The sequence below is a fragment of the Notolabrus celidotus genome, unplaced genomic scaffold (assembly GCF_009762535.1).
Source record: "Notolabrus celidotus isolate fNotCel1 unplaced genomic scaffold, fNotCel1.pri scaffold_212_arrow_ctg1, whole genome shotgun sequence".
Lineage (NCBI taxonomy): Eukaryota > Metazoa > Chordata > Actinopteri > Labriformes > Labridae > Notolabrus > Notolabrus celidotus.
The window spans coordinates 49,728-60,000 of record NW_023260065.1 but is presented as its reverse complement, the minus strand read 5'-3'; the positions used below and the strand labels follow the sequence as shown (position 1 = coordinate 60,000).

General features: G+C 47.8%; 3 protein-coding genes across 5 annotated transcripts in view; 1 reads left to right on the top strand and 2 right to left on the bottom strand.

Annotated features, from left to right (window-relative positions):
• The window catches only part of pex5lb (peroxisomal biogenesis factor 5-like b), a 32,087-nt gene extending 32,018 nt beyond the window's left edge, over window positions 1–69 (bottom strand). For 2 of the 3 annotated variants that reach the window (XM_034678722.1, XM_034678721.1), the window contains exon 1: window positions 1–26. This exon is cut by the window's left edge and continues 297 nt beyond it. The gene's annotated coding sequence lies outside the window, so the exon portion shown is untranslated. The other variant, XM_034678724.1, reaches the window with a different exon arrangement.
• Window positions 70–5,366: 5,297 nt separating this feature from the next.
• si:ch1073-184j22.2 (dual specificity protein phosphatase 18) lies at window positions 5,367–8,357 on the bottom strand. Its single transcript, XM_034678727.1, has 2 exons — window positions 8,052–8,357; window positions 5,367–7,294 (listed from the first exon to the last, which is right to left on the bottom strand). Exon 2 carries the CDS (start codon window positions 7,283–7,285, stop codon window positions 6,647–6,649), a length of 639 nt encoding a protein of 212 aa, XP_034534618.1. The 5' UTR covers window positions 7,286–7,294; window positions 8,052–8,357; the 3' UTR covers window positions 5,367–6,646.
• A 391-nt stretch (window positions 8,358–8,748) lies between these two features.
• Window positions 8,749–9,918, top strand: sft2d3 (SFT2 domain containing 3). The gene has a single exon (XM_034678726.1). It carries the CDS (start codon window positions 8,786–8,788, stop codon window positions 9,470–9,472), a length of 687 nt encoding a protein of 228 aa, XP_034534617.1. The 5' UTR covers window positions 8,749–8,785; the 3' UTR covers window positions 9,473–9,918.
• The last annotated feature ends 355 nt before the right edge of the window (window positions 9,919–10,273 follow it).

Here is a 10,273-nt window from a genome sequence, read left to right as displayed (position 1 = left end):
AGCCGAGCCGAGTCGAGCCGAGCCGAGCCGAGATGCTCCGATGTTAAGTTACCATGGTTACAGAGAGACAGTTCCGGAAGCGTTTTTCACAATAAAAGCCTCCTCCGGTTCGAAGAACGAGTTCTTCAAAGGGTCCTCACAGAACCCGGTGTGAGGCTGGATCCTTTTATTTAGGTAGAACCGGAGCTGAAAACCACCACGAGGGCCTGGATCCTCACTGAGGACCAGTTCACATAGGGAACCTGCCTCACAGTAGAGTCTCCCTCAACATGGTTCTGCGCTCTCAGACCGCTCCTCTGAAGAACGCTTTTATTCTGAAGGGACAGTTGCATCACTTCCGTTTTTCCTTCAGGTTTTTCCATCAGCTGTTTTTTTAAAACATGTGCGGGTGAGAGATTTAAAGAGCCAGTGTCAAAGGATGGACCAGTGAGACAGAGACAGAGACAGAGACACAGAGAGACACACACACAGAGAGAGACACAGAGACACAGAAACAGAGATACACAGAAACAGAGAGACACATAGAGACAGAGAGAGACACACACAGAGAGAGACACACACAGAGAGAGACACAGAGACACATAAACAGAGAGACACAGAAACAGAGAGACACAGAGAGACACACACAGAGAGACAGAGACACAGAGAGACAGAGAGAGAGACACAGAGACACAGAAACAGAGAGACACACACAGAGAGACAGAGACACAGAGAGAGACACAGAGACACAGAAACAGAGAGACACAGAGAGACAGAGACACAGAGACACAGAAACAGAGAGACACAGAAACAGAGAGACACAGAGAGACAGAGACACAGAGAGAGACAGAGAAAGACAGAGACACAGAGAGAGACACAGAGACACAGAAACAGAGAGACACAGAGAGACAGAGACACAGAGACACAGAAACAGAGAGACACAGAAACAGAGAGACACAGAGAGACAGAGACACAGAGAGAGACAGAGAGAGACAGAGACACAGAGAGACAGATATAGAGAGACAGAGACACAGAGACACAGAAACAGAGAGACACAGAGACACAGAGAGACAGAGAGAGAGACACAGAGAGACAGAGAGACAGAGAGAGAGACACAGAGAGACAGAGAGAGAGACACAGAGAGACAGAGAAACAGAGAGACATTTATATATAATTGTATCTATTTTGTATATATGTATACACTAACACAAATGCATACAGTATACATTGAAGGCCTAGTTCTCAGCTTTCCCAATCCAGTTTCTAAAACAGTGCCACCAATCTTATTCGTCATAATTTACCGCCCTCCTGGCCCGTACTCTGAATTTTTAACTGAATTTTCAGAGTTTTTATCTAATTTAGTCCTCAGCTCAGATCAAATAGTCATAGTAGGTGACTTTAATATTCATGTAGACGTTGATAATGACAGCCTTAGCATTGGGTTTATGTCCCTGCTGGACTCAATTGGCTTCTCACAGGTTGTTAACAAACCTACTCACCATTTCAATCACACCCTCGATCTTGTTCTGGCCTATGGTCTTGAAATTGAGGACTTATTAGTCTTCCCACAAAATCCGCTTTTATCAGATCACTGTTTATTAACGTTTGATTTCCTCCTAGTAGGTTCTACTCAAGGTAATAAAAACGTAATAACCAGGAACTTGTCTGATAGTGCCGTAGCTAAGTTCAAAGAGGCTATCCCTGCTGCGTTAAACTCAGTATTTAGTCCAACCTTAGCTCAAAGCTCGTATACTAGCTCCAGTTCCTCTCAGCTAGATCAGTTTGTAGATGATACTACAGGTTCTCTGCAGGTTACCCTAGACCTAATCGCTCCTCTTAAACAGAAGACTATTAGACGACAGAGGCTAGCTCCGTGGTATAATGCTCAAACCCGTGAACTAAAACAAAACTCTAGAAAACTAGAAAGATTATGGCGCTCCAATAAAACAACTGAAACCTGCTCACTTTGGAAGGATAGTCTTAATAAATATAGGAAGGCCCTGCAGCATGCTCGAGCTGCCTATTACTCCTCTCTAATAGAAGAGAATAAAAACAACCCTAGGTTCCTCTTCAGCACTGTAGCCAGGCTGACAGACAGTCATAGCTCCACTGAGCCATGTATTCCTTTAGCCCTCAGCAGCGATGACTTTATGAGCTTCTTTAATGATAAAATCTTAAAGATTAGAGATCAAATTAGTAACCTCTTACCTTTAACTAGTGTAGGACCCTTTACCAACAGCGGGATCATTGAAACGGCGTTAAAGCCAGATGTATACCTAGACTGTTTTTCACCCATTGACCTTCCTGAACTGGTTTCAACAGTTTCTTCAGCTAAACCATCGACCTGTCTTTTAGACCCAATCCCAACTAAGCTGCTAAAAGAAGTCCTTCCACTAGTTAGCAGTTCTTTACTAAGTATGATTAATATGTCTTTACTGACAGGCTATGTACCTCAATCATTTAAAGTAGCTGTAATTAAACCTCTCCTTAAAAAGCCCACTCTTGATTCAGGCTCCTTATCTAACTATAGGCCGATATCTAACCTCCCCTTTATCTCTAAAATCCTGGAGAAAGTGGTGTCAGTTCAGCTCTGGGACTTTCTTAAGAGCAACAGTTTGTTTGAGGACTTTCAGTCGGGGTTTAGAGCCCACCATAGCACAGAGACTGCACTGTTAAAAGTAACCAATGATCTACTAATGGCCTCAGACAGTGGTCTTCTTTCCGTACTTGTTTTATTAGATCTTAGCGCTGCATTCGATACGATTGACCATCAAATCCTGTTACAGAGATTAGAGCAACTAATTGGCATTACAGGGACTGCTTTAGCTTGGTTTAAATCGTACCTAACAGATCGATCTCAATTTGTTCACGTAAATGAAAAGTCCTCAGTGCAGACCAGGGTTAGTCAGGGAGTTCCACAAGGATCAGTGCTAGGACCAATTCTTTTCACCTTATATATGCTTCCTCTAGGTAACATCATGAGGAAACGCTCTATTAATTTTCATTGTTATGCTGATGACACTCAGCTCTATTTATCAGTGAAGCCAGAAGAAACCAATCAGTTATCTAAATTAGAAGCTTGTCTTAAAGACATAAAGACCTGGATGACCAGAAATGTCTTACTGCTAAACTCAGGAAAAACTGAAGTGATTGTTATCGGCCCCAAACACCTCAGAGAGACTTTTTCTAATAATATAAGTACCTTAGACGGCATTAGTCTGGCATCCAGCACCTCGGCTAGGAATCTAGGAGTCCTATTTGATCAAGATTTATCCTTCAACTCCCAAATTCAGCAAATCTCAAGGTCAGCCTATTTTCACTTGCGCAATATTTCTAAAATTAGAAACTTCCTATCTCAGAGCGACGCAGAAAAACTAGTCCATGCATTTGTTACCTCCAGGTTAGATTACTGTAACTCCCTCTTATCAGGCTGCCCTAATAAGTCTCTAAAGATTCTTCAGCTAGTTCAAAACGCTGCAGCTCGAGTATTGACTAAAACTAGGAAGAGAGAGCACATCTCTCCAGTGTTAGCTTCTCTACACTGACTCCCAATAAAATGTAGAATAGAATTTAAAATCCTTCTTTTAACCTACAAAGCTCTTAAAAATCAGACACCCTCGTATCTTAAAGAGCTCATAGTGCCCTATTACCCCTCTAGAACTCTACGCTCCCAACATGCAGGCTTGCTAGTTGTACCTAAAATCTCTAAAAGTAGTATGGGAGGTAGAGCCTTCAGTTATCAGGCCCCTCTCCTTTGGAATCATCTACCAGTCAGGGTCCGGGAGGCAGACCCCCTCTCCACTTTTAAGAGTAGACTTAAAACTTTCCTTTTTGATAAAGCTTATAGTTAGAGCTGGATCAGGCTTGGACCAGCTTTTGTCATGCTGCTATAGGCCTAGACTGCCGGGGGAACTGGCACACTGACACACTGGGATCCTAGCTCACCTTCTTCCCCCCAACCCCTTCATCACTTACTTTAACTCTGCCTGTCCCATTAAAGTTACTAACCATAGACCTTTCTGGAGTCCCTGAGCTCCATTGTCTCGTAGATTCCTCTGAGCTGCCGTAGACGTCCTCCTGCTGCGGACGATCTGGACTCCAGCTGATACGGACGTGCTGGACTCCAGCTGATACGGACGTGCTGGACTCCAGCGGCAACAGCTTCTACGACTCGTCTCATCACTATCACCTCTCTCTCTTACTCCCCTCTATCTGTCTTTCCAGACCCAACTCAGTCGAGGCATGATGGCTGTCTAACATGAGTCTGGTCCTGCTGGAGGTTTCTGCCTGTTAAAAGGAAGTTTTTCCTCACCACTGTAACTAGCTAAATACTGCGATGTGCAGTGCTCATGGTGGATTAAGGTGGGGTCAGACTGAGTCTTACCCTGTCTTGGTGTTGGGTCTCTGTTCATAATTTGACATAGTGTGGTCTAGACCTGCTCTGTTTGTAAAAGCGTCTTGAGATAACGTTTGTTGTGATTTGGCGCTATACAAATAAAGATTGATTGATTGATTGATTGACATATTGTATATTTATATATACAATATGTATACTGTATGCATGTATGTGTGTATATTTTTTTTGTATATAAAATATATAGACTGTACACATGTATATAAATATATACTGTATATTGTATGTATCTATGGGTATATATAAAATAAATATAAACATTATATATAAATATATATACATATATTATATATACAATCTCATATATACAGTATGTATTTTCTGTGTCAATGTATGCGTGTATGTATAATATATGTATGTATAATATATGTATATATAATATATACACATAGCTCCACTTGCTGTGTGTCTCACTTTGTTTAGATTATTGTTTTTAGCTGTTCTTTGGAGGGAAAATGTACCAACCTCTAATTTTGGATGTGATTCTTTTTCTATGTGAAATTTAATAAAGTTAAAATGTATAAATATATATAAACACACGCAGATCAGGAAATAGTTTTTTTTCTGCCTAACCTCAATGAGACACAAACACACACACACACACACACACACACACACACACACACACACACACACTGAGGTCAGCCGACCTACATACAAAAGCCAGCTCCACTTCCTCTGAGAGGAAGAGGAGCAACAGGAGAGCATGGTTGGAGGCTGTGTGGAGGTGATCTGAAGATTCTGAATATCCTGACCTGATCTCAGCTCACTGTAAAGATGTTCAGGCAGAAACGACTCAGGATGAACGCAGTCATGTTTTGTTTATTTGAAAAAAATTATGGTCTCTGAAAATGAAAATATCCACACAATGTTTATGATGTGTTTGAGTGGCCCTGAGGTCAAAGGTCACAGACCTTTCATAAGAAGAGGATTCCTGGAGCAGAAACATGACAGCAATTTGGTGATCCAGTGATCCAGTGATCCAGTGTTTCAATTATCCAGTGGTTCAGTGATCCAGTGGTTCAGTGATCCAGTGGTTCAGTGATCAAGTGGTCCATTGATCCAGCGGTTCAGTGATCCAGTGGTTCAGTGATCCAGTGGTTCAGTGATCCAGTGGTTCAGTGATCCAGTGGTTCAGTGATCCAGTGGTTCAATGATCCAGTGGTTCATTGATCCAGTGGTTCAGTGATCCAGTGTTCCAGTGTTTCGATTATCCAGTGATCCAGTGATCCAGTGGTTCATTGATCCAGCGATCCAGTGTTTCAATTATCCAGTCATCCAGTGGTAAAGCAATCCAGTGGATCAGTGATCCAGTGGTTGCGTGATCCAGTGGTTCAGTGATCCAGCAGTCCAGTGGTTCAGTGATCCAGTGGTTCAGTGATCAAGTGGTCAATTGATCCAGCGGTTCAGTGATCCAGTGGTTCAGTGATCCAGTGGTTCAGTGATCAAGTGGTCCAGTGATCCAGCAGTTCAGTGATCCAGTGGTTTAGTGATCCAGCGGTTCAGTGATCCAGTGGTTCAGTGGTCCAGTGGTTCAGTGATCAAGTGGTCCATTGATCCAATGGTTCAGTGATCCAGTGGTTCAGTGATCCAGTGGTTCAGTGATCCAGCAGTCCAGTGGTTCAGTGATCCAGTGGTTCAGTGATCAAGTGGTCCATTGATCCAGCGGTTCAGTGATCCAGCGGTTCAGTGATCCAGTGGTTCAGTGGTCCAGTGGTTCAGTGGTCCAGTGATCAAGTGGTCCATTGATCCAGAGGTTCAGTGATCCAGTGGTTCAGTGATCCAGTGGTTCAGTGATCCAGTGGTTCAGTGATCCAGTGATCCAGTGGTCCAGTGTTTCAATTATCTACTTTGAAAACTTGAGACCACACAGAAAGATCTGAGTCTGATTCAGAGGTCAGAGACCTGGTCCACCCTCAGCACCATAAGCTCTGTTTCTCTAAGCAGAGGGACGAGCTGTGGACCCCCAGAGAGAAGGACCACATAAAGAGAGGGTCACAGCAGAGAGGACCAACATCAGGTGCATCAGGTTGAACCCTGTCACAGCTCAGCTGCGTCAGGAGGGCTTCCTATTGGTCAGTGGCTCATTGATAACTTCCTGTTTGTCTTCAGGAGTGGGCGGGTCCCGAGGTGTTATCAGCAGAGTGTATTTCAGCATGGCGTGTGCAGGGAGGTTACACACACCTGTAGAGGTCAGAGTGTTGTCAGTCAGTGGTCCAGGTGGATTGTGGGTAATGTAGTCTTGATCCGTGCTCAGAATTTGAAGCTGCTGGATTTGGTTCCTCTTCTTCTCTGGGTTGTCGGCGTCATCGCCTGCGAGCGTGACATCAGAGAAGCCCGACCCATCACGGGTGACCTCTGAACCTGCGTGAACCAGTTGGTCTGCGGTGGCGCTGCCCTCATCCACCTCTGCGTCCTCGGTGTGAGTGGCGGCGGTTCCTCCGGCGCCGCCACCCTGACGGTGTTCTTCCCGTACAGCTTCCTCTCGTACTGCAGCAGCTGCTCCCAGAAGCCGGCGTTCAGGCGTACGTACGGCCGTCTGTCCTGCACCCAGCGGTGAGCCTGGCACAGCGTCACTCCTCTGAAACGCATCAGGTACGCCATCACGAGCGCCGGCGAGCGGCTCATGCCCGCAGCACAGTGCACCAGCGTGCCGCCTGCATGGTTGCCATGGATGCGCTCGGCCACCCTGTCAAAGTGGTCTCCGAGTCGAGCGCTGGGCAGGTCAGAGACTGGGACCCGCACACACTCCACCCCCGGGTAGGCGGGGCAGGCGTGGTTGATGGTGGCGTTGACTATCAGGGTGATGCCCTTCTGTGTCATCAGCGAGGCGTTGAGGGGGGCATCGGCCCCGCCCAGGAAGAGGGTGGGTGTGATCTGAGAGACGGACATCAGGCTGACCTGTCAGGAAACGCAGGCGGGGGTTAAAATTCAGGACCATCGAGGACCAGGACACGGTTAGCCTAGCCTAGTTTATCGCCAGCTGGGTTCAATACTTCATTCTGATTGGTCCAAATCCACAACAGCTGTTATCTCTAAACAGAAACGTGTTGCCAACGACAACCTGATTACACACTTCAGATCCAATCAATCAGCTTGTTGACACTGTGGCAAAATGTGAGCTTCTGTTAGCATGCTAACTCTGAAGAACAAGGAGGATTTTATTTCATCCGGGGCGGGGCTGCTCGCTGCTCCCAGCCTTAATGCTAAGCTAGGCTAATGGCTGCTCACTGCTCCCAGCCTTAATGTTAAGCTAGGCTAACGGCTGCTCGCTGCTCCCAGCCTTAATGCTAAGCTAGGCTAATGGCTGCTCACTGCTCCCAGCCTTAATGCTAAGCTAGGCTAACGGCTGTTCGCTGCTCCCAGCCTTAATGCTAAGCTAGGCTAACGTCTGCTCGCTGCTCCCAGCCTTAATGCTAAGCTAGGCTAACGGCTGCTCGCTGCTCCCAGCCTTAATGCTAAGCTAGGCTAACAGTGTTCCTGGCTCAGTGTCTGCAGACAGATGATGCATAAAAACACAAGAGCAAAAAAGAGACTACAGCTGGACTCAGCTGTGTGTGTGTGTGTGTGTGTGTGTGTGTGTGTGTGTGTGTGTGTGTGTGTGTGTGTGTGTGTGTGTGAGTGTGTGTTTGTGTGTGTGTGTGTGTGTATGTGTTACCTGCTGTGGATCTGTTCCATCAGATGCGTGCTGCTTGTTTCTTCTACTGATCACTGCTCTGAATGAACATGAACACACACACACACACACACACACAGATGATACCGTAGAAGGCTGTGTGTGTCGGTCGTGCAGCCAATGAAGTGAAGGGTTAATTTTAGCAGCTGAAAACTTGACCTGAGGTCACGTGACTTTCACCAAACCAACAAACAGGAGTATTAATGATACACACACACACACACAAACGCACACGCACACGCACACACACTATTAGTACATTTATCAACCTGTGTAGTTGTTATCTCTCTCTCTGTGTGTGTGTGTGTGTGTGTGTGTGTGTGTGTGTGTGTGTGTGTGCGTGTGTTACAGTGTGTGTGTGTTTGTGAGAGTGTGTCTGTGTGTGTCTCTGTGTCTGTTTGTGAGAGAGAGAGAGAGTGTGTCTGTGTTTGTGCGTGTGTCTTACAGTGTGTGTGTGTGTGTGTGTGTGTGTGTGTGTGTTACAGTGTGTGTGTGTGTGTGTGTGTGTGCGTGTTACAGTGTGTGTGCGTGTGTGTGTTACAGTGTGTACGTGTGTGTGTGTGTTTGTCTTGGTCTCCCATTCTGGTTCTGGATCGGGTGTGGTACTTGTTCTGGCCGTGGGGGGGCGCTGGAGGTCAACCCGGAAGTTTGGAGCCAGAATAAGAAACGCAGAAGAAGAAGAAGAAGCTAACAGTTAGCCTGTTAGCTCCTCCGTCATGGCGGAACTGAACCGGTCTCTTCAGGAGTATTTGGCCCAGTCCAAAGGTGGCGGGGCTAAAACCATCTCCCAGTCCAGCTCCAGTACCACGGTGGACCTGGACGACCCGGATCCGGGGACAGGAAGCTGGTTCGGCCGGTGGTCGAGTCCGTGGCCCGGAACCCGAGCAGGAAGTCCGTCCGGTCAGACCTCCACCGGGACCGGGACCTTCTCCTGGCCCTGGTGGACCGAGCCGGACCCCTGCCTGCCGGGTCTGAGCCGCAGGCAGCGGTTGGGGGTCTCGGGGGTCTGTGCTTCGTTCTCTTTGCTGTGCTTCGCTCTCTCCGCGCTCTACGCGCCGCTCCTGCTGCTGTACGCGCGGAAGTTCGCGCTGCTCTGGTCTCTCGGGTCCCTGTTCGCCATCGGGTCCGCGGCGGTGCTGCGGGGTCCCAGCAGAGTCCTGTCCGGCCTGCCCACGTCCCCCGGGGCCGCCCTGTACCTGTGCGCCCTCGGGGGGACCCTGTACGCGGCCCTGAGCCTCCACAGCACCCTGCTGACCGCGTTAGGAGCCGGCCTGCAGGTCGCTGTGATCCTGGGCTACGTGGTATCGCTCCTGCCCGGGGGGACCGCCGGGATCCGCTTCATGGGGGGCATGGCGGCGTCCGCCATCAAAAGGACTGTCACAGGGAAAACCATGCCGATCTGAACCGGGACTCAGCGTCAGACCAGGACACTGGACAGTCCTCAGACCCACAGACAGGTCTCACATCTGTCAGGCTTTATGACACCGGGTTTGGGGTCTCTCAGAGATCCTCTGAGGGTTTCTGAGGGTCTCCAGGGTCCAAGTTTCAAGGGGAACAACTTTAGCTCTGTCAGTACATTCCTGAGGCTGCAGGACCCTGGACTCTGGACCCTGGACCCTGGACCCTGGACCCTGAGGCTGCTGGACCAAACACAGAAAACTGTTCAAACATAAACTGACACTTTATTTATCCCACGTGCTTTAATCACCGTGTGTGTGTGTGTGTGTGTGTGTGTGTGTGTGTGAGAGAGAGAGAGTGAGAGTGTGTGAGAGAGGTGTGACCCCCTGATGTCGATAATTAAAGGTTGAATGTCTCTGAACTCTTTTTGATATTAAAGGGTTAATCCTGATATTTTAAAATCTAGGCTCTGTTTTCATTTCCTGCCTGACTGTGCTTGCCCTCCCACAGCAGGTGTGTTCCTCCTCCTGCAGCAGGTGTGTTCCTCCTCCTGCAGCGGGTGTGTTCCTCCTGCAGTGGGTGTGTTCCTCCTGCAGCAGGTGTGTTCCTCCTGCAGCAGGTCGGTTCCTCCTGCAGCAGGTGTGTTCCTCCTGCAGCAGGTGTGTTCCTCCTGCAGCAGGTGTGTTCCTCCTGCAGCAGGTGTGTTCCTCCTGCAGCAGGTGTGTTCCTCCTGCAGCAGGTGTGTTCCTCCTGTAGTGATTCTAAGAGAACATTACAGAAAGGATCTCTGCAGAGAGAGAGCTACA